Source organism: Mauremys mutica, chromosome 2, assembly GCF_020497125.1.
Source record: "Mauremys mutica isolate MM-2020 ecotype Southern chromosome 2, ASM2049712v1, whole genome shotgun sequence".
NCBI lineage: Eukaryota > Metazoa > Chordata > Testudines > Geoemydidae > Mauremys > Mauremys mutica.
In genome coordinates, this window is record NC_059073.1 from 178,034,161 (window position 1) to 178,062,093 (window position 27,933).

General features: G+C 43.3%; 1 protein-coding gene across 9 annotated transcripts in view; it reads right to left on the bottom strand.

Annotated features, from left to right (window-relative positions):
* Positions 1 to 519: 519 nt before the first annotated feature.
* Positions 520 to 27,933, bottom strand: part of INVS (inversin) — a 234,669-nt gene continuing 207,255 nt past the window's right edge. For all 9 annotated transcript variants that reach the window (XM_045005806.1, XM_045005801.1, XM_045005802.1 and 6 more), the window contains 4 exons: positions 21,645 to 22,449; positions 8,091 to 8,323; positions 5,952 to 6,029; positions 520 to 1,289 (listed from right to left, as the gene is read on the bottom strand). In XM_045005806.1, coding sequence (XP_044861741.1) covers positions 1,174 to 1,289; positions 5,952 to 6,029; positions 8,091 to 8,323; positions 21,645 to 22,449 — 1,232 coding nt within the window. In that variant the 3' untranslated portion in view covers positions 520 to 1,173. The remainder of the gene's footprint in view (positions 1,290 to 5,951; positions 6,030 to 8,090; positions 8,324 to 21,644; positions 22,450 to 27,933) is intronic.

Below are 27,933 nucleotides of genomic sequence, written 5' to 3' on the forward strand. Positions count from 1 at the left end.
AAAATGAAATTGACAAAGGGCAGCCATCTGAAAGGTCGTGAACACAAAAGATGGAGAGAAATTGATTAGGATATTCCCGAGGGGGTATGCTATGGTATAATGGGATGGAAATGAACAAATAATTTTAATATATAGCAATACTAGGAATATTCACTTGATAGCGGAGTGTGGAATCATCTCTCGAAAGGGTGGGAGCCATATTAGTTCACCCCCCCCTTTAAAATTAAGAATAAATATGTGGATTGCATTGAGAAACTGGCTGTTTCATAGATCTGGATATTAACTGGGTGATAGGAAGGGAGATAGGGAGCTGAAATTCCCTCTAGATTAGAAGCCCAAATTATTAATCTTAGGCCTGGTCTACACTGGGGGGGGGGGTGTCGAACTAAGGTACGCGACTTCAGCTACGTGAATAGCGTAGCTGAAGTCGAACTACCTTAGTTCGACTGACTTACCCGTCCTGACGCCGCGGGATCGAAGTCCGCGCCTCCCCCGTCGACTTCGCCACCGCCGTTCGTGGTGGTGGAGTTCCGGAGTCGACGGGAGCGCGTCCGGAGTTCGAACTATCGCGTCTAGATTAGACGCGATAGTTCGAACTCTCCGCGTCGACCCGGCGGGTAAGTATGGACCTACCCTAAGTGTAGAACTAGCCCTTGTTTTATGCTTTTTACCTAGAGAAAACTACGTACTTATATTATTCTCCCAGGAAGTTTTATTTTAACTTTCATAAATCAAAAGTGCTTTGATAGGGCTGGAGAAGGCTATATAATGAGCAGGTGCAGTATTAAGTTTTTTTCATACCCCATATGTGGCTGAACATAGGGCTGTAATTAACACACTCAAAACATATTTATGGATAATTTTGATAAATTCTGTAAATTGCTAATTCCAGCCTACCTCTCAACTTGATGAAAGTTGAAATTCTGTAATGTCAGCAAATAAATAAATTACTCTTTAATTCTACATTTCATTCGTACACGGAATGAGTTCAACTCCCTGGAAGTCTGGTTTGGCATACAGCACTGAGATAATACAATAACGGAAAATACCTTTGTTAGCTTAATATTTTGTATACTTTCTTCAATTACAAGAAAGATTTCATACATCCCTGTAGAACTGGGGAGTAGTCTTTAAGTTGTTCTCAGGTTCCCTATTACTACTACTCAGCTTTGCTTAATGCTCAGGTCTTTTGGTTTTTGACTTTGCAGCAGTGGTTGGTCTCATGTTGTATGAAAACTGCTTCAGTTTTCCTTCATTCTCCAGCAGGTGAACATACTGCAGGTTGCTTACTGTAAAAACAAAAAATGTTGTTAGTTCTATGGGGTAATATTGATTTTTTTTTAAAAGAAAAGCTGCAGTCGGCTGTGGATCCTAGTGGATCCTAGTGTTGATCCTAGTGTGGATCCTAAATTATGACTACTTCATTGTGTAAATGAGGCCATTTAACAGAAATGTCCAAAGTTTCATCAGCTTGCCAGAAACCCCTTCCTGACAACTCAGCCTGAGTCCGTGGTTCTGTTTCGCTCTATCGCAAGCCAGGGAGGCAGGCACATTCATTACTGCACTTCATGTAAATAGAATTTTCACAAGTATTTAAGTGACTTAGGCACCTACTTTGCTCTAGCTAATTATTGAAATGTTTACAGGAGACAGGCGTATCGCTGGCAACTGAACAGCTGATTTGTTGAAATTGCCCAGGAAACAGTAAGATATTTTTTTTAGTATTGTTTGTGGGAGCTTGACGATTTACAAACCTTTCATCTGAAAACAAAACAAGAACCTCTCACAGTGTGCACATGACCGTTTTAGACTTGCTCAGCTTTGAATTACGAGAACAGAATCCAGCTTGACACCAGCAAAACCTGCTTCTGAAGTAGGGAATTCCAAACTCCTGATAGGTTTTCTATCATAGGTACAAAATATTGTATATCTGACAAACACTGGTGTGGTTTTTTAACCTAGTTCATGATCCAATGTGTAAATAACTTCCCTGCCACAAGACAGTATAAAGAATAAAAGTGCACAAGATTGTGAGAAAAAGCCAGCCATTTACAATCAGTTCTTTTAAACAAATACTTCCTGGTTGTATTATTTGTCAAACATGGTCTGGGCTGGCAGAGGAACCCTGCCTTCTCTCCCCTTCCCCATGGGCTAAAATAGGTTTTTCACAACATCCAGCAAGTTCAGTTTTTATCCTTTGCCATGTTCCTCCCCCCTCTCTTCTTGAGCAGTGGCTGGGCTTCCTTCCAGGGCTTGGCTGTTGTACCATACCTGGGTTGTAAGCTGCCTCTTATCAATACCATTTTTTTTGTCCCCATCCCACAATTTTCAGCCTGCGTATGCCAGTGAGGATGTTAAACTAGTTTGGTGCCAGTCCCCAGTTGGCAGATTTGTCACCGTACACTTTTTCACAAGGCATAAGAATGTTTGTTAGTGCCAATATTCTTCTCCTTCCCAGCTGTACCCGTCTCAGAGCGATGAATCAAACGTGAGTCCATTTTGACCTACGCTAGACAACTACGTCAAAAATACTGTTTCTGGCATTAGCCACTGACAGGTCTGAACTTTTCCAACAAACTTAATGTCATGCACGAAGGGCGTCAGATGGAAAACACGTTATTGTCTTTAAGTCAGGGCTAAAGTTCCCTAAGCTCCTATTAGGTGAATGAAAGTAGGTACTGTTCTACAGGCCCTGGGCAAAGTTCCTATCACTATCCTACTTATCACCAAGTTATGAAAGGTAAAGTCAACTCAAAGCTGCAAAAGAAAGCCTTTCTAGTGCATAAAAGACAAGAGCAGAGAGATTTGTTGCCCCTAAAACCAAAACTAAGCAAAACACTATTTAAGTTTTAAAATCTATCTTCAGCTGTTCCACGACTCAGTATGCAAAGGTGGCAGATTAAACAGTTGTCTGGTAGCTTTCTAGGCTATATTGAGAGTGACCAGAGGTTCTCTTAAATAGTGCAAGAAAGAGCATGTTTGTCTCTTGTGAGACAGAAATGTATCTACCATTATAATGTAACTCCAAGGGCAGTGCTGCTTTAAGACTTCCCTGGGACTTGATCTAAATGAGTCGGAGAGCACCGAGAAAAGAGCCTAGGAACATTTTTAGTTTTCTTTCATTATTGTCCTAACACCAAATATTTTAAACCAAGGAGCCAGCTTGTTAACTACACATGGTCTGGTTTTTGAGCCACAGCTGGTATGACTAGAGAGGACCACTCTGGCCATTCAAACTGACCCTCCGATTTTGCAAAACTAGTGATTGCATCACCCCTGCTACCATTGGTCTAAGCAGTTGCTGAATAACTGCAGACTAGTGCTATAACACCTGTCCTCTTAGTCTGGTCCACTGTTCGCTGATTGAGCTTGTTGAGAATTTGTTCCCAAATTCTATTCACATCTTGTTCCTCCTCAGCCATTGCTCCCTGTCCTGCCATCTCTTAAGAAATTCCTTGCTTTCGCGATCTTGAAGCTAATTACAAACTGTGTCAGCATCTCCCTCTTTTCTGGTAAATAGGCTAGCTCCCTTTTCTCTGGCCTCATGTCTTACCTTCCACTCATGATGGCATTTAGCTCTAATTCATCTAAATCCTTGCTCAACCCTGGAAACCAGACCTGCACACAGCGTTTCACGCCGAGAACAGAGATAAGACTTCATTAGCGACACCCAGAAATGTCGGCCTGGCTTCTGGTAGCAATGAGACCTACAACTGTAACTCTTCTGGCTTTTATGTGGTGCTTTACAAAGGAGGTCAATGTCATTGTCCCCATTTTACAATGGGTAAACTGAGGCACACAGTTGAAGTGACTTGCCCAAAGTCACTCAGAAGGCCTGTGGCAGAGCCAGGAATAGAACAGAGGTCCCTTGATCTTAGTTCAATTCATGTGGCCAATGTGCCCACATCCAATGGGCAGTTCTAGCGGGAAGGCCAAGGACTGAATGAACAGGAATAGGAATTAACCTCTCCCATAGAAGTCGGCCTAGCGCTGGGTAAAGTACTGCAGAGAACAACCCTATGCTGCCAGGGGCCTGGCCTAATCTAGCATTAAAACAGACAATAGTGTGCGTAGCAGCTGGTGCACACCTGCCACCACAGCCATCAACTGCCCAGCTTGGGTTCGTGTATTGCTACTGGAGCATAATTTTCAGTTTCATTTAAACAAATTGTTGAAACACTGTTTTTCAGGAGTCTCGGTAACTCCTGAAATTAGGAAAATAGTGTTACAGAGAGAAAAGATGCCAATCCCCTTTGCCCTGCTGAGGATATGAGAAAATGTCAGGGTATAATTCTTCCTTTAATGAGCAGGGTCCCTTAACACTCCTGTTCTCTCGGAGTCCTGGATGCCTTTCAGCAGCAGATCTGGGCTAGTGGCTACTTATGAGAACTAAACTGGAAAGGCTGAATAGCGCCCAGTGTAGTGTTTGTAGTGGAAAGTGGTGAGAGGGCACTAGCCCTTTCCCCATGTACCAGGATGCCCATTAGAAAGGGACTGGGCCTGGCTCCTTTCCCCTCCATCCCTCACCCTGCCCTGCTGCCTTGAGGGCTGTAGGTAGCAAGGCTACTCCCAAATGCAGAAGGCTGACGTGAAAGGGGGTTAAGGAAGATTAACAGTTAGACTCCGCAGAATGATTCTAAGAGGGGCATTGTGGGCTCTGTGATCCCCGGATCAAACCGGTTTCATCTACCTAAATGGTAAGTAACTTGGGGCAGCCACCGTCTAGCCCCTAGCAGAGAGGAAGGAGATTCAATTTGTACATAGCACTTTTCAGCATAGAGCAGTGGTGGGAAAGGCAGAGTGTGTGGTTGGCATGGCATCTTGGGGAGCAGGAATGGAAACTGGGCCACAGTAATTAAAAATGAAGAGTAAAGATAGAAATCCACCCCACCCCCCACCTCCCAATCTATCAATTACTCCCAAACACCGTCGGGAAACTACGTCTAAACGTAACGTGAGTGTGCAGTGTATGGCGTCTAGCTGTTAAGGGCTGGTGTACGAATGTGGCATACTTGAAAAGGGACAAGCGGCCAGCATCCCCAGCGAGGGTGTGGAGTAATCAGTTCTTGGTAACACCGGCTGTGCTGTGCGGCAAGGAGGCTGAAGGCAGAGGGCTGCCTTGTAGCGTGCCAGAGGAATTCACCAATAACCTACTTGCTACTAGAGTGGGACTCAGTAGTAGAAAGAAAAAAGAATCAGGAAGAAGAAAAATCCTTTCACCTTCACCACCTGTGCAACTGTCTCTCCCTGTCCCCACCCCAGTAACACTGCCCCTCAACTCTATAACATCACAGCGACAGGGATTTTAAAAAAGTTCTTCTGCAGGAAGGTACCAGCCTAGCGTCACTGGGAGTTGGTTCACAGATATGACATCATAAAAAAGGTCTAACCAGCAAGCCAGAGTGTGTCTGGGCAGTATGGTCAAATGTGGATATCTGTGTCCACGAGCACATGTATGCAATTGTACTTGTCTAATTTTTGTTCACAAATTCCCAATGTGTAGAAATGGGGTATCTGTGCTTCTACATGGCCACCAGATACTGTGCTGATAAATTAAGTGTGCACAAATGTGTATACACATGCACACAGGTAAGTTTAAACATCTCTCTTCCCCTTAAACTGCCATCATGTAATAGGGTTTTTCCTACTCAAATTTCTTTGCACATATCTTGTTAAACAAACAAGTTAATATCAAAGAAAAAATTAAAAAATAATACTCAGAAGTCCAAAAGTAGTGACAGAACACAGAACCCCCGCTCTCAGGGTGCTAGCTGTCTAGGCACAATATCTTAGACCGGATGTTCACTTGGTTACTTCATTTTTTGGTTTTATTATTATTACTATAGTTTTGTTTCCCTCATTTTCCTTTCATATTCAAGCCATCTAAAACTAACTATAACGTTTTACATTCCAGAAATGCTTCCAAAGCTTCACTAAGGCCGTACCCTTACCTGAGATCACGTGCACATCAGAAAGCTTATACTTTGAAGGTCTTGCTGGATGGCAAACTTTTCCTTCTTGAGAGCACCCTTTAAAAAACAAACGTGCACATTTTTACAAATTCACACCCAGCTGTGGTTATGTACAGTTATAGACCATTTCACTGGGAACTGCAGTACTTTCTTAATTTTAAACACAAAGACTTGCATTAAAATAATCTTATCATAAAGAATCTCATAACACATTTATGATGGAAAATTAATCACACTGTTAATAGAATACCATTCATTTAAATATTTTTGGATTTTTCTACATGTTCAAATATATTTATTTCAATTACAACTCAATACAAAGTGTACAGTGCTCACTTTATATTTGTTTATTACAAATATTTGCACTGTAAAAAAACACAAGAAATAGTATTTTTCAATTCACCTAATACAAGTACCATAGTATCATGAAAGTTGAACTTACAAATGGAGAATTATGTACAGAAAAATAACTGCATTCAAAAATAAAACAATGTAAAACTTTAGAGCCTACAAGTCCAGTCAGTCCTATTGCTTGTTCGGCCAATTGCTCAAACAAGTTTGTTTACATTTGCAGGAGATAATGCTGCCTGCTTCTTGTTCACAATGTCACCTGAAAGTGTTAATATGGCACTGTTGTAGCTGGCATCACAAGATATTTATGTGCCAGATGCGCTAGAGATTCACATGTCCCTTCATGCTTCAACCATCATTCCAGAGGACATGCATCCATGCTGATGATGGGTTCTGCTCAATAAAAATCCAAAGTAATGTGGATCCCAATGCATGTTCATTTTCATCATCTGAATCAGATGCCACCAGCAAAGGTTGATTTTCTTTTTTGGTGATTTGGGTTCTGTAGCTTCCGCATCAGAGTGTTGCTCTTTTAAGACTTCTGAAAGCATGTGCCACACCTCGTCCCTCTCAGATTTTGGAAGGCACTTCAGATTCTTAAACCTTGGGTCGAGTGCTGTAGCTATCTTTAGAAATCTTACATTGGTGCTTTCTTTGCATTATGTCAAATCTTTGGTGACATTCTAAATAAGAAGCAGGCAGCATTATCTCCTGTAAATGTAAACAAACTTGTTTGTCTTAGCGATCGGCTGAATGAGAAGTAGGACTGAGTGGACTTGTAGGCTCTAAAGATTTACAGTTTTGTTTTTGAGTGCAGTTATGTAACAAAAAAAAATCTACATTTGTAAGTTTCACTTTCACGATAAAGAGATTGTGCTACAGTACTTGTATGAGGTGGTGAATTGAAAAATACTGTTTCTTTTGTTTATCATTTTGACAGTGCAAATAGTTGTAATAAAAAATAATATAGCGTAAGCAGTGTACACTTTGTATTCTGTGTTGTAATTGAAATCAAGATATTTGAAAATGTAAAATAACATCCAACAATATTTAATAAATTTGAATTGGTATTCTATTGTTTAACAGTGCTATTAAAACTGTGATTAATCGCGATTAAAAAAAATAGTGATTAAAAAAATTAATCACATGAGTTAACTGCTATTAATCGACAGCCCCAAAAATTGTTAATATGATCCATAATAGAATTTCAAGTAACTTTTGGGTAAATTTTGTAGTTTCAACACAAAACATGGTTAAATAAGTGTATTTTCTTTTTAAGTTTTCCATAGTGTTTGGTTGAATAATTACCAGAGTAAACCTGTGTCCAACTCAGCATATCTAACACTGAGTATGTGTACTTTAAAAATGAGCAGATAAACAATATCACCCCCTGATCACCACATTCAAACCAAATTCACCCCAAATTCAGGTCTGGTGAAATAGAAATATGGGGAGCTGTCTGTCTGTCTGAGGGACACCTGTCCTGGAGTAATGATGTGCAGTAACCCATATACTGTTTTAAGGTTAAGAAAATCAGGTTTAGAAATGATTTGCTTCTAAATGTATCCAAACTGCCCCCCCCCCCATTTATCTGTGTGTTTAAAAAAAAAATGGATTTCTAACTCTGGTGCTGCAAATCCCTTAGTAACTTGGGAAGTATTAAAGCTATAACAGATTCCAAAATCTAGCAATATTGTTAGTTATGAAACCATCAGCAACAGAACACTTAAATTCTGAAACTTTAAATTGCCACAACAACAGAATTACCGTATATCTGCTTAAGGATGGATTGCTTGCTTGTTTTTATGGCTGAGTTGCTTTTATTTATAGATTTTAGGTTTTTACATGAAGACACTGATTTCAGAGGGCCATGGTTCAGCTGTTTCTTCCAAGCGACCTGGATGAAAAAGGCAGCTGTCTCTTGTCTCCATTTGTCTTCATCTTCTTTGCATTGCCGCTCAGCACCAAAGAGCTGGACCAACTTCTGTCTAAGTTGGTAACTGGAGAGAAGAGAACACCACTTGTTTTAGATGACCTGTTTTAACTTCAGTGTTTTACATGCATCAGTTCACATGGTGGATTACATGAGTAACTGGGAAAACAAAATTCCCACTGATCTGACAACTCACTTGGATGAGGAATGTTTGCTTAGAAGTATAAGACTTCAAACTATCTGCAGCCAAAATAATAATAAATAATGTACCCAAAAAATCACCAAAAGTGAGGACAGTATTAAGAACAAACAACTACATAAGTGTGGTGTAATCTATCAATAATACTACCTCTGTTTTCATTGCATTCACAACTGAATGTAGTGGCATAAACTTTTCGGGTGCATTCTCCTGTATATTTGCAAATTATTGACACAATATAGGGGAAGATACTGGCTGAGTCTATTTCCTCTTTCTACACAGAACCTGAGAGGCTCTAGGGCCTGATTCTTCACTGCCTTGCGGCTTTTGCCATCATTTATACCTGAGCAACATGCATGTAAAATGCTACCAAACCAGAATAACAGTATTATGCACCCAGAGTTCTTCCTGCTGAAGGACTCTCAGTCCCTTCTCTGGTTTCTCCAATCTCTTAGTTCTCCCTAAATGTTTCACTCCATCTTTGCTCCCTCTTTCTTCCAGTCTCTCTCCTAGCCTTACCACTGCAGCTGTGATGTGTCACTGACGGTTCACAAACATCCCTTTATTTCCTCAGGACAAGATCTGAGTCCCTCCCCTTCATTTGGTTAATAAACCCTTGCACAGAAGAGCTACATTTTTCCTTGCCTCAAATGTTAGTAGTCTGTGCTGTACTGGCATTTCATTCCAGAGAATAAACTGACTGGCCAATAATCCTCTAAATCTTCCTGCTATGCCTTTCCCCCACGTTAACAGTAACTTACTAATTATGACAGTATTTGACACTGGTGTTTGGCTGCTTTTCTGAAGTGAGTCAGTGAAATCAGTCTAGTTTCCATATTCCCATGAATCGCTATCACACCTGTTGCTGTTTGAGATCCATGCTGGAAGCCTCCACAGTGAAGACAAGGAAGGAACGGATGCGAATGGACACAAATCCCCTCTCACCTGGGCAGTAATGACAGCCTTGCAATGCTGCTGTACCGGCTCTTTGAAATTTGGTTTCTAGCACTTTTTACAACAAGCTCAAAAGTAAAATAAACTAATACACAGAACCAGAAGCAAAATCATTACCAGAATTTGTTATAAGCCATCGGACCAGAAGGAGCATAAGACAGTGGACTGGATGGCTCAAGTGATTGTTAATGAGATCTAGAGGCTTTTACCGCTACAATAGGTTGTCTATTCAAGTCCAGGTGACCAAAAGTTACCAGCAGATGTGCTTTTTCTGTGGCCTGTGTGAAATGAGCTGGTGATCTCAGGTATGCCTATCACAAAAACCACTACCATCCCTACCTATGACTGCAGTTGCAGCAGAGGCACAAAGGACTGAATGTGCATGAAATCTGAAGTACCCTCTCTTCCTCTGTGAGGTTGCCTGCCCATGTCAGATTGGTTTTGCAAATAGACACCACAAGTTTCCAGGGCTGTTATTCTGACACTTTTCATGAGTTCTATATTCATTTTAAAAAAGTTGAGAGAGAGCTGGTGAAAAGCAAAGGCTAGTACCGACATGGGGATTTAACCATTCAAAACAGAGCAACACTATAATAGTTAAATTAAGAAGCAAGTAAATAAACATTTTGTTGCAGGACTTCTTCCAGAGACAAGGAAGCGTTATCCATGTATGTGTTATGACTAAGCTCTGGTTACTTAACAATAGGTCATTACAGGAAAAAAAAACCTGTACACTGCTGGATAACTAATGACTTGCTATTAATTTAGTCTACAAAATGTATGTAAAGACGAATACAGAAAAAATGTTTGGGTAATAGCTGTTTAACAGCTGAGTGGAAAGGAATATTCAACTGTACTCTGTGCTTGACAATTACTCCTGTATTAAGTGCTGCAGGTATTTACTGATCTATAAATCAAATGGTCACATGGACGTTATATCCAGTCACTGCCATCAAAGACCTCACAGAACCTTCTGGTAGTTTTTGGAGACACACAATATGTAGCTGTGCTTCAGTTTATGTGCAAATATTCCACAAAAATGTGTCTTATCTGGTTCTGAGTCAAAAAAGAAGGAAAGCAGGGGGTTAAATTAAAACACACACAGAGTGCTGCGCTAACAAAAATTCAAAGCTCAGTCAGCACACTAGGTACATATTATATACCATGACTGTGAAGCGTATTTGTAGCAGGAATGAAAATGCGAGCAGTCTATGTGCTCAGGTTTATAGGTAGGGAGGCTTTGATCTTAAGAAAGTTGTTAGTAAAGTTAAAGATCTGTCTGAAAATAACAGACTGAAGTGCCTGATGCCAGCTGGAGACCTACAGGGACAGCAACCAAAAGATTTCCAGCTTTTGTCAATTCACTGTGGGCCCAAGAGAGTGCCACCAGCTTCAATGCACCAGACAAGGGAGCGAGGCGGACACAGGAACTGCAAGCCTCGGTGAGCAGGATAAGCAATTAACCTTTGGCAGGCCAGATGCCTTAAGAGACACTTTTGAGGACTAAATTTGTGAAGTTTGTGGACTGTGGGAATTGAAACATTTTTCTGGAAAAGGGAAATTTAACGTGCACCACAGAAATATATGTTACTAGCGTGATGTCAATCCAGAATGCTGAAGGGATGAGCTTGGTTGTATCTCAAACTGTTTTACATTTTCAATAAATACGGTAAATTGACTCTGCAAAACAAAGTAAGAGTCAAGTCTATTTAATCTCTTAGTTTAGTGGTTGGTGGAGTCAAAACACTCAGGTACATACTGTCATATAGCTTCATTAAAGTAAGTTCATACCTTTCCTGACAGGTTTCAGAGGGGTAGCCGTGTTAGTCTGTATCAGCAAAAACAATGAGGAATCCTTGTGGCACCTTAGAGACTAACAAATTTATTTGGGCCCAAATAAATTTGTTAGGCTCTATGGTGCCACAAGGATTCCTCATTGTTTTTACCTTTCCTGACATTCTTCAAAGGCACACGGATCTTTTACATAAAGTGAAGGGCTACAGAAATAGTGCACTAATCAAAAATGCACACTCCACAGTCATCTTACACTTGCTCATCCTGTTGTTGAACTGCTCCTTGCTGCTGTCAAGTTGCCCCATGTATGGCTTCATGAGCCACGGCATTAAGGGCAGGGGCGGCTCTAGGAATTGCGCCGCCCCAAGCAAGGCGGCACGCCGCGGTGGGCACTCTGGCGGTCGCCGGTCCCGCAGCTCCGGTGGACCTCCCGCAAGCCGCGGGACCAGTGGACCCTCCGCAGGCATGCCTGCGGGAGGTCCACCGGAGCCGCCTGCCGCCCCAAGCGCACGCTTGGCGCGCTGGGGTATGGAGCTGGCCCTGATTAAGGGGTAGGCAGGGTCTCCCAGGATCACAATGGGTATTTCGACTTCCTCTATGGTGATCTTCTGATCTGGGAAGAAAGTCCTTGCTTGCAGCTTTCTGAACAGCCCATTGTTCTGAAAGATGTGTGCATCATGCACCTTTCTGGACCAGCCTGCGTTCATGTCTGTGAAAAGCTCATGGTGATCCACAAACACCTGGAGAACCATTGAGAAATACCCCTTGAGATTATTGTACTCAGTGTCTAGGTGGTCTGGTGCCAAATTGGAATATGCGTGCCATCTAGTGCCCCTCCGCACTTAGGGAAGTCCATTTGTGCAAAGCCATCCACGATGTCATGCACATTGCCCAGAGTCACAGTCTTTCAGAGAAGGTTGCGATTAATGGCCCTGCACGCTTCCATCAACACAACTCCAATGGTTGACTTTCCCACTCCGAACTGGTTAGCGACTGATTAGTAGCAGTCTGGAGCAGCCAGCTTCCACAGTGCAATTGCCACACGCTTCTCCAGTGACAGGGAAGCTCTCATTCTTGTGTCCTTGCACCGCAGGGCTGGGGCAAGCTCATCACACAGTCCCATGAATGTGGCTTTCCTTATGCAAAAGTTCAGCAGCCACTGCTCGTCATCCCAGACATGCATCCTGATGTGATCCCACCACTCAATGCTTGTTTCCCAAGCCCGAAAGCAGTGTTCCACTGCGCTCAGCACCTCTGTTAATGCCACAAGCAATCTCATGTGGTAGCTACTACGCGTGGTGAAATCAACATCACACTCCTCTTGCCTTTGTAGTTCAAGGAATAACTCCACTGCCACTCGTGACGTGTTAGTGAGAGCGAGCAGCATACTGGTCAGCAGTTCGGGATCCATTCCTGCAGACTGAAAGAGGCAGCGTGCGCAGTACACAAACCATTGAAAGATGGCACCAAATGCGGACGGAAGCACAGGGATTGCTGGGATGCGAAGTAATGCATCACGGGGCATTGGGACTGAATGCCCATGACCTCCTCTGCCTTCCCACAAGTCTTAGTGGCAAAAGAGAAAGAGGTGCTCTGTGGGATAGCTTCCCAGAGGGCACCGCTCCAAATAGCGCTGCAGGTGCCACAACTGTGAACATGCTATTGCTCAGGCAGCTGATAGTGTGAACACACAACAGTGGTTTTCATTCTGTGCTCTCTGAGCAGTGCTGTAATTGTCGGCGCTGTAACTTTGCCAGTGTAGACATGCCCTGGGACTAAGGGAAAGGATTTCAGCTAGTCAGACTGCTGGAGTATGGGGTGAGAGAGACTTTTGCTCTGAATTTACTGAGCTTGTTCACTAGGTATTAGCTATGTTTCACCTTTAATTTTATTTTAATTCTGACGTACGCCTCATTACTTGAAATCAACTAAAATCTTTTTTTTCTGAAGTTGTTAAACTTGTTTTATTGTTTCATCTAAACCAGTGTGTTTGGATTGAAGTGTTCGGGAAACTTCATTTGGGATAACAGGGTTTGTGAATATCATTTTCTCGTAATAAAATTGTACACTTTACATGAGCAGTGTTTTCCAGGAGAGGGCTGAGCAGTACAAGACACACATTTCTGATGGAAGTCTAGGACTGGGAATTTGCTGGTGTTGCTCTGCAGTGGCTGGCCATAGCACTCAGACGGTATAGCTAACAGCAGTTTACATGCTCGAGGCTGTGTGTGTGAGCAGACCAGGGGTGGTTGCGCTCACAGTGAAGCAATGTAAAAGGCTGGAGAATTGAGGGGACAGAGCTGTTCAATAGTCCAGATTATGTCCTGGGTAACATCTAGAGCCGTACCAAATTTATGGTCCATTTTGCCATCATAAGATTTTAAAAATCATAAATTTCATGATTTCAGGTATTTAAATCTGATATTTCCTGGTGTTGTAACTGAAGGGTTCCTGACCCAAAAAGGAGGGTTGCAAGGTTATTGGAGGGGTTCATGGTATTGCCACCCTTACTTCTGTGCTGCTGCTGGCAGCAGTGCTGCCTTCAGAGCGGGATGGCCGGACAGCAGCAGCTGCTGGCAAGGAGCCCAGCTCTGAAGGCAGCACCACCAGCAGCAGCAGCGCAGAAGTAAGGATGGCATGGTATAGTATTGCTGTCCCTGTTTCTGTGCTGCTGCCTTCAGAGCTGGGCTCTCGGCCAGAAACGGCCACTCTCTGGCCACCCATTGCCTCTCTTACTTCTGTTCTGCTGGTGGGTTACTGCCTTCGGAGCTGGGTGCCTGGCCAGCATCTGCTGCTTTACGGCCACTCACCTCTGAAGGCAGCGCAGAAGTAAGGGTGGCAATACTATGATCCCCTACAATAACCTTGCAATCCCCCATGACCTCTTTTTGGGTTGGGACCCCCCAGTTTGAGAAATGCTGGTCTCCCCTGTGAAATCTGGTCTTTTGTGTACTTTTACCCTGTACTATACAGATTTCACAGTCTGTGATGCATTTTTCATGGCCATGAATTTGGTAGGGCCCTAATAATGTCACATACAGGGCCTGGGAGTGTATTTTTTTCCATTGAATACTTTTTCTATTATGAATTATGAGTGACTTTTAATAATTAATTGAATAATAATTGGAGATATACCAATCTCCTAGAACTGGAAGGGACCTTGAAAGGTCATTGAGTCCAGCCCCCTGCCTTCACTAGCAGGACCAATTTTTGCCCCAGATCCCTAGGTGGCCCCCTCAAGGATTGAACTCACAACCCTGGGTTTAGCAGGCCAATGCTCAAACCACTGAGCTATCTCTCCCCCCTGGATTGCTTTACATACTACTGAATATACAAGTATAACTTCAGCTAACACCAACTATCATACAAACTATACACAGGGATCAGTGCATCTACATCTTCGGTGAAACGTTCTGACTTTTTGATGCACTATCCTAGAACGGAAAGTGACATATAAGATTCAATCAAAACTTCAATGAGAGTTTAGATAGTAGGCAATGTAATTACCCAAGTTGGAATTTGGTTCAGGCCTCAGGTTTTAATGTCCCAATTTTTCTGAAAATTGCCATGGGATCCTTGCTCATCACAAAGAGTCAGAACCTACTTTTTATGTGTTAAATAAAAGAAAGCATTTCCAGCAGCACAGTGCCCCCTCCAACCTTGTTGGGGCATTGATTCAGTAGTAAGTGGAAAAAGTGCTCCCTACTGAACCAATAAAATACTGCCACATACTGCCAGCTGTGTTGTCCTTGATGTCTCCTATCCCAGTAGTGAGCCACCCCAACTCTGTTTAGCTTGTGATAGATCACAGGGGCACAGCACACAATGGTGTCCTTGCAGATCACTTTCTTTTTTCTAGAACATTTAACTGTTGGTTCCGGCAAGAAAAATAGGTCTAAGGACAGCTATTACCATCACTGAGGTATTTATGAAATGCATTGTGGGAATTTGGGGTCACAGCTCTGAGCACCATAATAAGAAACTCTGGGTCATCCATCCTTTGTTACAAAAAAAAGCACAATGTTTTACAAGGAGATGAGGAGGAAAAATCATAGTGGGAGCTACTGCAGAATCCCTGCGGAACAGCAAGAAGAGCTAAGGGCAGACAGCGTGATAGAGCTGGGAAATGAAATGACTCTTTGTCTCACTGTTCACCAGACCGAGTGAAGGAAACATGCCAGAAACAGTGAAAGTTTCCTGGAAACAGAAGATGACAAATGTATGAACATAAGGGAGACACCACAAAACAAATGAGAAAAATTAGAGAGGAACCCCAGGATTAATTAAAAGCACCACAGAGCAGGACTAGAACTTCTCTCTGCAATAGGAGTGTACCCAGAGAAGGTAAAGTGACTTCCATATTCCAACAGCAATTAAAAAACTAACTGGAAATATACAGGCCTATAAATCTAACCTTGTTTTTCAGGGGCATTAAGAGGCAGAACAGGAGCACAGATACAGATTGGTTTGAGTTAGTGTGAATGCTGAAATAGTCATACTTGAAAGTTAGGAATATAGGAATTGCCAGATCAGACCATGGGCCATCTGTCCTGTATCTAGTAGCGGCCAGTAGCAGATGTTTCAGAGAAAGGTGAGAGCTCCTTATACTGCATCTAGTTAATCTTACGTTACAGGTGAAACATCGCTTCCCAACCTCTACAGGTAACAATCTCGTTTGCCTTTGTATATTCCTCTTAGCTTGCTTACCTGCAAATTATTCATCTACCAAACACTCTCTTAACACAATCTTGTTCAATTGTCTCACTATTCTTGTTGCAGAGAATGTCACAGATAGACTAGACCAGGGGTAGTCAATTATTATTTGTTAAGGTCCAAATTTCTTGGTCAAGGTCCAGACCCCCATCCAGCTCCCGTCCCCTAACTACCTAACTGCCCCCCAAGCTCCCTGATCGCCTGCCGGCTCTCCTCCCACCCTGCCCAGAGAGTAGGGTAACCTTATTTCCCTAAACTGAAAAGAGGATGCACGGGGCTGGCCTGAACCACCTGGTACTGCTGCTTCCCCTCCAGCAAATTTTTCTCTGTGCCCCCCAGTTGAGCCAAGCAGCAGAGATAGGAGCAGGGGAGAAGAGGAATGGGTATGGGCTGGGATCTGGGCAGCAAAGCAGGGTGTGTGTGTGTGAGTACTTCTGAGCTCGGAGCCAGGAGGTGAAGCTATTGGACTACGATCCAGCTAGCCTTGCAATGCCCCTTTGGGGGCTGGGAAAGCAGAGGGGCAGGAAGGGGACTCCGGGTAGTGGGAGGGACCAAGGAGACTGCAGACAGCAGCCATGGGGAGAGCTGGGATGTGGCAGAAGCAGGTGACTAAAGGTGGACTGGGGAGGGAACAGGCCAGTTGGGGCACGGGCTAGAAAGGGCCCAGGGACTGATCCCACAAGACAGGCCCATCCCTGCGCTGCTGCTGATGATGCTGAGGCTGCACAAGGAGCTGCTCAGACACACACTGTGCCCCACAGCCTAGTCCAGCTGCTTGCCCCCTGCTGGGAGGTCTCCACTGGGGAGTGGGCACAGCTCCAGCCCCGGCTCAGCTTCAGCCTGTGCTAGGATTATCACCTTTGAAATGCAAACACCCCCCCCCCTGCATCCTTCACCCACAACTCTTCCCTCTTCGACAGCCACTTGTAGTATCTAGAGAGAGAAAACATAGATAAGATTGATAACATCGCACGTCTCCTCACTCTCACGTGACTTAAACCCTCTCTCACACACACACACACACAGTGCACTTGTACACTGGTGGGCAGACAGCCACTGTCGTTTCAACAAGTTTGATCTGTTACCGCTTAAGCTGCAGAAGCAGGAACATTGCAGCATCTTTAGCTGGACACACAAAGTTTTAACATTAGACATCTCAGTGTATTGTGACAATAATGCAAATCTTTAGACCCACGTTAAAAAAACCTGGCACATTAAATTATTTTTAGGGCAACTGACAAATCCATAAAAAAACTGGCCAGGCTGGTCAAATACCGGCCATGTGGTAGCTCTAGCCCACGTGATCACTGAAAAGCGTCTGGTGGTCCGGATCTGGCCCGCGGTCCACCTACTCACTACCCCCAGACTAGAGCATCATATGCACTGCAGAGATTTCTCTACTGACTCACCCACCGATGCTGTCTGGTGAGCTGTGGCAGGGAGAACAGAGCCAAAGCTCCACCCACTGCCCACAAATGGGGGATGCAGTGGTTCTGTGAAACCTGCTGCCACTCCCATGCTGTGTGCAGCAGTACAGTAGCCAGTGCAAGATGGTAAGGGGGTGTCTATGCTTCCTTACTAGCTTGCATGGCTACACAAGCTAGGCCACAATCTGTCCTGTAAGCCTTACTGTACAAAGCAGCATGCTCAGTCACTCTACCCGTTCAGGACTGCGCGCTCTCTCTCTCTCTCTCTCAACCCTTATCCACACTTTTGCATGATTAAGCCCAATCGGCAAAATAAATGTCCATCATACCATAAACTTGGACTGTATATATGTGTGATGCTGTATGATTGAAATGTGACCATATATCTCATTAATATTGCCACCGTTAGACAACTGCAAAAAATCTTGTACAAAGTATATTATGTAAGGTGTCAATGGAAAAGTTATGATGTGCTACATAAAATTATCCTAAATCCATGTATCATCACTGTATCTGAAGTTATGAATATTGCTCTATGTATCTGTATCCCAAATTTTTTTTTTTCCTTGAGTAACACCCACCTGGTAAAATCTACACTGAAGCTGTATTGAGGACCCAGCAAAGGCAATTAACACTCACAATGGGCCATAGAAGAAGCTTGTCATGCCTGGTGAGCTGTCCTGTGGATGCCCCAGCCAGATGGGTAATGACTAAGGCTCCATGTTTGTTGCGGAAATCATGGATTCTGTGACTTCCTGCGACTTCTGCAGGGGCTGGTATGGCTGATCCCAGAGCCGCCCGAGCAGCTGCCCTGGGGACAGCCACACTGGCTGCTGCTGGAGCAGCTCTGCAGCCAGCCGCACCAGCCGCTGCTCTGGCAGCCTGTCCCCGAGACTGCCCATGCAGTAGCTGATGTGGCTGGCCCCAGGGACCACCTGAGCAGCGGTCCTGGGGCAGCTGGAGCAGTGGTTGGCCCTTGGGCTTCCCCCACCCATAGTGGCCCGGAGCAACTGCTGGTCCCCCGTGGCCTCTCTCTCTCCCCCCACCCCCCAGCAGTGGCCAGATCAGCAGTGAGCCCCCCCAAGGGCTTCCCCCCCCAGTGGCAGTCAGAGCGGCAGCGGGCCCCCTGGGACTTCTCCCCCCCCAGCGGTGGTCGGACCAGCAGCAGGCCCCCAGGATTCCCCCCCCCCCGGCAGTGACAGGAGCAGCAGTGGGCCCCCTGGGGCTACCACTGGCAGCTGGTGCCGCAGGCTTCCCCCCTACAGTACCACCCGTCACAGCATCCCCTCCCACCCCTACAATTCAATCGGGGTATTTATGGTATAAGTCATGGCCAGATTACGGGCCATGATTTTTTGTTTCTTGCCCATGACCTGGCCATGACTTATTCTAAAAATACCTGTGATGGGGCAGCCCCAGCCGCACTAGCCCCAGCAGCGTCAGACCAGTAGCTCTGATGGAGGAAGTCCCGCTCTGTTCGTACTGGGCAAACTCCAAGTGCTCTGGGAGTGTAAAAGGAGGGAATTCGGCTCAGTCTGGCTGGGCGGCCCGGTAAGCCTCAGCGTGTCTCAGTAGGACCCCCCCTGCTGAGCCTGTGGCAAGGTCCTACAGCGCTGTTAGGGTCAATTCTATGATCTCTGGCCACTAGGCCATGCTACCCCATAAGCAGGGGCAAGCCTATGGACTCTGGCCACTAGGCCGTGCTGCCTCGTAACCAGGGACAAATCCTATGGACTCTGGCCACTAGCCCGTGTTGCCCTGCAACAAGGGGCGTGAACCCTCACAATACCCATGATTAAATCATAGCCTTAGTAATGGTTGCCCCTGTGAGTCACTGAAGCACGTAATGACATGTGATATGCTCATGTGACCCTGGACTTCATCTTGGGCCTCTGCTTTTCCACAAACTGGGGCTGTGGGCTTTGTGTTTGAAACAGAAAATTTTCAGGCAGATGGCAAAGGGTTTAAAAGACACTGGAAACATCTCCATCTTGCCTCGTTCATGCTCGGATTCTCTAGACTATGGACTTAAAGGAGCATTCCAATCTATGGACTGAGAACCTTCCAATCTTTTGGAAGTTACCAGAGATTTTACAAGCCAGCAGTTTATTTCATTACTGCTACAAACCTGATAAAAGAACTTTGCAATTATTGTATGTATATGATCTATTAACCATTTTAACTCTCTTCTTCTTTTCTCTTATGAATAAACCTTTAGATTTTACTTACTAAAGGATTGGCAGCAGTGTGATTATTGGGTAAGATCCGAGTTATATATTTACCTGGGTATGTGGCTGTAGCGGGCTGGCTACCCGCTCCTGCCCTTTGGGGCTTTAAAACAGCCCTGGGAAGGGGCTTTTGGCTGGGCTGATTGGGGAAATGGTGGCAGCTGGGGGCCACGCCCCAAACTGAGCCCAGGGCCTTATAAAAGGCCAGAGCAGCCAGGAAGCCAGAGAGTCTCTTTCTGTGGTTAGAGAGAGATGGGCCTGACTGCTTAGACGTTAAGATAAGTACCTAGGGTGAAGCAGGACGGGGAAAAGGCTGAGGGGCTGGGGAAGCTCCAGCCTAGGAAAGCCCCAGGCCTGCGGCCTAGCACGGGGCTAAGAGGTACTGGGGTTTGCAGGGGGCAACCTAAGGATAGGTAAAGCAGCAGGTCCGAACCCCGTTGCCGGTGATGAGAAGGCTGACACTGCAGTCTGTCCCAGGATATGGGGCTCGATAGTGACTGAGCAGTAGCCATTCTGAGGCAAGTGGGGATAGCGTGGTGGGGGGGGTTCCCCTGAGAGGGGGAGACCCAGTTAGAGTAAAAGGGGCACCGGGTCCAGGGAGGGACATGGGGCGGAGAGTAAAGCAGGTGGATCACCAGCCTGCAGAAGGCGCTCCAGACTGGAAAAAGAGCTAAGTTGCGGAGTAACAAGTAGGAGGCGCCGCAGGGGTGAGTCCCGCCCGTTTACAGTGGCTGATCTCTTGAGATCAGAAGAACCCTTTTGCTTGATGAAACTGGCTTTCAATAACCACTCAACACAAAGCCTAGTGTCTGAGTGGTGAAATAAGGGCTGGAATGCTTAAGAAGACTGCATTTTTGAATTCTTGTTAACTAGTGTGGTCAGACAGAAGTTTATTTTGGTTACTGGCTTGGTATATATTTAAGTATAGAATAACCATCAGTTTGGGGTGAGTGTGGTGTATTTCTCAGCAGTTTGTCACCATGCCTCGGTGGTCACAGCTGAGAATACCAAATTCGGGACAATCTATAAAACTTTTGTTTTATTTAATTTTAAAAGGAAATTAACACTTTTTAGAGTAAGGTATACAGAGACTTGGAAAGATTAGATTATCGGTATACGTTAGTAATTATCGTTTTCTGTCTTCACACAAAAAATGAAGAAGTGACATTCCACTCAAAAATGTAGAAAGGAGGAATTAAAATTGTATGATATACTGCATTTGCAGATAACTGGCTTACTCTCTTTGTCAATTTTTAGAATTAGAAATTAAATATTAAGAAACATGATTATCAAATATTTTATTTCTGAATCTAATATTAATCTCAATTTTTTACAGTCATATGGGACAGATTCTGCCACAGTTACTCTCACTGAATAGTACCTTCCTCTATGAGTAATATTGGCAGTGACTTGGGATTCTACTGGTACATTTAGCAAGGGTCTTCCACTAGGCTCTGATGTGCATATACCACATAATAAGTTCTCTGCACTTGTGAGGATAAGATAGGGTTGTGGGGAGGTCAAGCACTGGTAGACCTCAGTCCTTCCTGTCCTCCTCCTCCTCTATGCAACAATAATTCCCGTTGAGTAGAGTTACAACTACTGTTTCCAGTATTGGCTGCCAAGTACATCTCAGCTGCCAAACACCTTGCTATTTGGACCCTATTTAATAATCAGAGGTCAGCGTGGAATTGCACATGAGCTGGTAGAAGGAGGTGGTAGCAGAGGTGGCAAAAATCTTTGCTAAAAAAGTAGTTTAAACTGCTGCATGGGGGATACATTTAGGGCCTTTGTTTTCTGTGAAGTAATAGCCATGTTCTAAACAAAATGTGTATATTTTAACTAGCTATTAAAAGTCATTACTCTCCTTGCACTCTTTATGAACTGACTTAATGACTCCTGGCCACTAGCACACATTTCTACTTATTTAGTGACAGAGAATTAAATCCCTGATTTATCACTATTAATGTTATAGGGAAAGGGACAAAATAGAGAAAGCAAGTTCCCAAAGAACTCTGATTGTGTTTTATCTCATTGTTACAAAAGATAGGGGAGAGAGAGATACAATCTTACCTTCTCCATGTCCTCTGAATAACAGTAGCAGCATAGTTCTTCTTCCGAAATAGCTCTTTTCTTTTTCTTTCCTTTTCTATTATCTGCATACGGATCTCTAATGGGATAAGTTCAATATTCATACTCTGACATGTGAGATGGGAACGTAATCGATCATCTGCATTCTTGGACCCCGTTATATCTATTTTTTCCAAGTTCAGACTATCATCAAAAATAGCGTGAGCTGTTGGATCACTTGGCACAGGTCTTGTAGTTCCTGCTTTGATAGACAGTAAAGGGCAGGTCTTTTTTGCTAATTCATTATTTGTTACATTGTTAGTTTGTAATACGGCATGTGAACTGTCATTTCTGATGTTTACAAATCTCATTTTGGCACTTCCAGGTCTACTGGAGCCAGCTGGGGAACATCTCTCACTGTTTAACTCTTTATTTCTTGCTTTCAGCGTGCGCGGTTTGCCTTTTGATAGCGTTTCACACTGCCTTGAATTCCTTGAGTTTCCATCCGTGCAGTTAATATTCTGCAAGTGCCCTGTTGTTCCTTCACAATAGCTTCCGTTGCCAGCTATAGATTGACTTTGATCTGCTAATTTCTCCCCTGCACTGGCTGTGTTACAACAAGGGATGTGCTTTTCATTGCCATGTGCTAAGCCTTTCGCGCTTGCAGTCTGCTCCTTGTGCTTTTCACCATACCACTCTGTGGCTGCCACAACTTGATGGTTAGCTTCAACTTTGGCTCCATCATTTTCTTTACCACAATGGAAATGGACACAAGCTGTCTTGCTTTTGGTGTGTTTTCTGGATAATTCTTTAGGGAGATAAATGAAAAATCTATGTTACGATCATTGATACTGAAAAAATGAGCTTATTTTTCCAATTCATTTTTTGCATAATAACCATTGTGGCACACAGAGATTTAGAAATATGGAAAAAGAAAGTGACTAGGCAGGAAGTATTAGAGGGGAAAAACACCCACGGAATAAAAGGAACCTAACTTCTTTATTTGGTTACTCTGTGAACATTTAATTGATTTCTCTTGCTGACACAAAATTTGAATCAGATACCTAGACTAGCTCACACTGAGAAGTAATGTTCACCTGTTTTGATCTGTTGGCCTTCATTGTGAAAATGGATTCAATGTATGGTAATGGAACACCCAATCCTATTTACACACCTGCTTGCTCCACTGAATAAAGTACAGCAGAGTACCACCACTCATAGCATGTCTAAGAAGTTTTCGATGTAGCCATGATGTATCCTGTCATATAATGAAAATCCCTCTCTGTATACTTAGCGTAATCCCCTGCCACAGATAGTCCAGAGCATGCTGAGACAGGTTCCCGCCAGGGGTGCCACCTGGAGCTGGGGTACCACTGAGCCCTCTGACCCCACTAGCCTGGGCTCCCTTTCACACTATGCTGCTGTGACAAACTGCAAAGCCCTCCAATCTTGCACTTTCACCAGCATTCACACAGGTAGGGGGACACCCAGTTGCAGTTACATGCAGGCTCTCCAACCACCAGTCTCTCAGTCTAGGACCCCAGAGCAGTACCGTCCTGCCCTGGTCAAATCTGGCCAGTATACGGGTTTAATATCTGGTCCGCCTCTCCCTCAATGTGAAGAGGCCCATGCACACTTGTGGTAACCAAGCTGAGATTTCCCCCAGACACCTTAGTCAACCAAACACTGGTTTGGATTAAAACATAAAATAAGTTTATTAACTTCAAAAAGGTAGATTTTAAGTAATTATAAGTGACAGCAAACAGACCAAAGCAGATTACTGAATAAATAAACAAAAATGCAAACTGAGTTTAACATACTAGATAGGTTGGATATGAATTAGCAAATTCTCATCCTGCGTGATAAACAGGCTGGCAGTTTCTTAAGGCACAGACTGCCTTTGCTTTGCAGCTTGAGTTTCCCAGGTTTTAATACACAGGCTAGAAATCCCTTTAGCCTGGGACCATCACTTCCCCCACTTCAGCCTTTGTCCCTCAGGTGTTTCCAGGTGTGTTGTTGTAGGGAGAGTGAGGTACCATCATGATGTCATTTCCCCTATTTTATTTTCTTCCCACTTGCTGGAAAGCTCTTTTGTTGTGACCCGGGTCAAACAGTTCCCATTGTGTAGTGCTATCTCTGAGAGGTTTCTGTTGTACACAGTTCCTGGGGTAATCCTTGTGCTTGTGTGCATTTCCTCAATAAGCCATTAACATTGTTTGGTCTTTTTATTGTTGTACCTGAAAGGCTGCTTGTGGGTGTTTTCAACCTCACAACACCAATCCAATGAGATATTTAATGTCTAGCAGACCAAGACATTGAGAATGATACCTCACCAGACAGACTTTGTACAAGACATATCCTAATTACATGACAGTGGCGAATACTGGGGTGCCAGGCTAAAACACACTCAATTTCTAGATCCCTGCTCCAACATCCTAAATCAAACTACTAAAGTCCCAATTTTCCCTTGTTGTAAATTTTCTCTTTCCTATTTCCAGGTCCATGCTTGGGCCAGCATGTCACATGTGACAAAAGCTTCTAAACATTCTGGTGATAATGGCTTGGAAGTGGGACTGGAGCACAAAATGAAAATCCCTCAGATTGTTTGCTTTGGCTGCAATGCAGAATTTGCTTAGTAAGGAGCCCCGAGGGAGAACAGAGAAAGAGCTAGAGCACAGAAAGGAGTCAATACAGCATGCAGACAGAGTTAATGGATAGACGAGAGAGAGAAAAAATACATTTGTTATTATTGTGTGCTTGATAAAACGCAATCACAGTAGAGCCATAGAAAACGCTTAGGTTATACAGTCCAGTAAAGCACATAAAAACCCACTGGGCTAAATTTATTCCTGATGTAACTCCTTTAACTTCAACGGAGAAGTCAGAAATCTATTGTCTGGATAAGAGGTTATGGCATATAAACATTTGATTTACAGGTAGGAAACAAGGGATTATTGTCCACAGTCTTTCAGATTGGGAAGACTTGTCAAAGGGGTAGCTCGGGGTTTGGTACATACCAAGGCTGCTGTTGTTCTTACTAATCTATCTGAACGAGATTGCCATGTAGACAAATAGCCCAATGTTCTCTGGGGTGTATACATATTTTTTAATTCAGTTCTAGGAATGGGGGAGGGAAATTTTTATATTCTTGGAATATACAATGGGAATATATAATTCAAAGTGTGTTTTCCAGTTCACACTAAGATATGCATTTGTGCAACATTTTATGCTAATCAGACCTAATGTACTATGTTTTTTCTTCTTTAACCAAAAAAAAAAAGTGGGAAGAAGAGGATTTTCCTAATTTGCGTTTATACATTTATCTGCTAAAAAGATCAAAATAGGATGGTTCTCTGAACATAATATGACAGTGACTAAGAGCATTATCCTGCTCCCAGTGAAGTTACAAGCAAAACTCCCACCAACATCAATATGAGCAGGAATGGGACAATGCTAAGTACACAAGTAGCACATTTCCAGTATTGTCAGAACAACATTCCTGATTCCCCCAACAGATTCATTCCTATCTTGATAAGGAAAAGTGAGACAACCCTTAAAAATAGAATCCATCATATTGAAATCTACAGGTGACCTGCTGTTCGCATCGTGAGTATAATAGATAGAACCTGAATTAAAGTCAACCATGACTCACTATTATGGTTAAAATAATTTGCTATAGAACTTTCAGTGATTAGGCAAGTAACTAAGAGGAGAAGGAATTGAAAATGGTCAAATTCAAAACAAAATGGGGAAAAACAAAATGGTTCTAAAAGGTACAGACCATATTTAGGAGTGAAGTGAGCTTTTTCTGAGTAGGAAAACCAGGAGATAATGACTGGTGAGTATACCATGGCATGTGAAGAGTGGTCTGCATGTGTAAAATTCTCTCTGCTCTGCGAACTCAGAACTTATAGGCATTTCTGCAGCTTCATATGAGACAGAGTGAAGACTGGAAATAGGACTGCCTGAGTGAAGAGCAGAGGTTGAAGATAGGAGTTTTTAACTAACTTTTATTTTAATTTTTATACATTAATAGCAGGTGCAAAAAAGCCACTTATAATTGCTATGCTGGAGTTCCTTCCAAAGTGCCAGATTCAGTCATTTGTTTTGGACAAAATCCTATGCAAATCCTTTCTAAAAGGCCGATGGCTTTCTATTGGGAAGCAAGAACCACTTGCCGAAGGCCAAATCTTGGACCCCATTGCACTTAATAGGATTTTTGTCCAAGTAAAGACTGTAGGATCTGCCCCTTAAGACTAAATCCTGCATTCCCAATTTGGTACTTATTCAGGTAAAACTTTGAGATCTATGAGAGTTTAGCCCAAATAAGAACTGATTAAGGGCTTCAGAGTTTGACTCTTGTTGCATCTAGTTCTTTGGCATCCCAACCTTTCCAAGCTCATCGTCAGAAACAAGTTCCACACAGACCAGGAAACACCAATACAAAGTGTCACCAGACTCTGCCTGAACAACAAATGTAAAAACTGCAGACATATCTCCACTGCTACAATGATCAACACCCCTCAAAACACACCTTTCAAGATCCATGGTTACTACACATGCCTATTGCAACATGTGGTGTACCTCATCCAAGGTACTAAATGCCCCAATAGCAACTATGTAGGTGAAACTGGACAATCATTACGCTCTCAAATGAACTCACACAGGAAAAAGATAAAAGACAAAAACACTATCACCTGTGGGTGAATGTTTTTCACTAAATGAAGAGTCTCTATATATCTGATCTGCCAATCCCCATCCTCAAAGGAAACCTGCACAACACTTTCAAAAGATGAGCCCGGGAGCTTAAACTAATAACTTTGCTAGATACTAAAAATCATGGACACTAGAAGCATGGAAGAGAGAGCCTGGATTTATGGTTTATTACAACAATCTATAAGACACTAACAAACCCCACCTCTCAGCTCTTTTTTTCCCTCCCCTCCCTTTCTTTCCTCCCTATGATTGGAGTGGTGCTAATGGGCCACATCACATTGAAATATGTGTTAACTACTTATGCTAAGCAATCTGTTACACGTTGTATTTAGCTGTGACACTCTGATTAAGGTTTCCGCAGCTCTCTGTAAGCTTGAAAGCTCGTCTCTCTCAACAAGAGAAGTTGGTCCAATAAAAGATATTAACTCTCCCACCTAGTCTCTCTCAAATCCTGGGACCAACACAATTACAACAAACCTTTTATCAACAAATTCCTGTCTTTTTAGAAGCTTCTTATCTTTTTTGTGTGTGTGTGTTTTGCTCAGGGGTTAGGTTTGAGAGCTTAAATAATAGAGTTTGTAACTAAATTTTGGCTATGAAAGATGGAAACCTGATTTTTGTGATACTTGCATTTTATAAAAAGTCAACTGTAGGGACATGTCATTGTGAGCAAATCCTGAAATATGATTTTGGTGAGACTCAGAGAAATGTCACAGGAGAGTTTTGGCAAAGGAGGGGTTGGGAAAGGTTGAAAGTAAAGGGTATTCACACTTCTTTTGCATTTTTTTTATACTTCTGTTTTTTCTTGTCCCATTCCTCTCTTTTTCTGCATCTTTCAAGCTTTTTGTCCCTTTCCTTTTCCCTCCCTTACCTTCACCATCCCACATTTCCCTCCTGTCTCTGCCACACATATTCATTCTGCAATGGAAAACCTTATCTCTGGCAAGTCTTGATTTTTTTAGTTCTTTATATTTGCAACCTTAGTATTTTAATGTGGTGTTTATGAGAGACGGCATTTACTGTAGATGCCGAGATTTATACTACTATTTGATATAGCCTTATCATGCAAACATCTGACTAAGAGAGAAATCTTTTGTCTGGTTTTGCTATAAGGTCAATTAACTATGCTGTCTGGTAGGCCATTTCCCTGCTCCCAAAGTAAAAGCATTTGGGTGATGATGCCGAAGAAACAGACCCTTCACTCCCTTTTATTTTGCTCCATGGGGTAATAGACTTCCAGTTGTCTGAAGATCAGACAGGAGGTGGAGTTAATTTTACATTTGAGAGACCAGCAGGAGTTCTTGGGGTCTGAGATTGCTGGAGAGCAGCAGGCTCTTACAATGCCCTCAATTACACCTGTACAATTCTTCTGTGATGTAGCTACGAGGCAGATTCAATGCATGAACTAGTGTAACAAACCAAGAGGTTATTAAATAGTTTTTCCCACTGGTGGCCCAGTCACTAATTGTGTTTGGATAATATTTTCTTTTTTGGATTGCTAAGTATGCACGTGAAATTCAGATCAAACGATCCTAATGTATGTGTACTTTTAGCTCTCCTGCTGGGTAAATCTTTT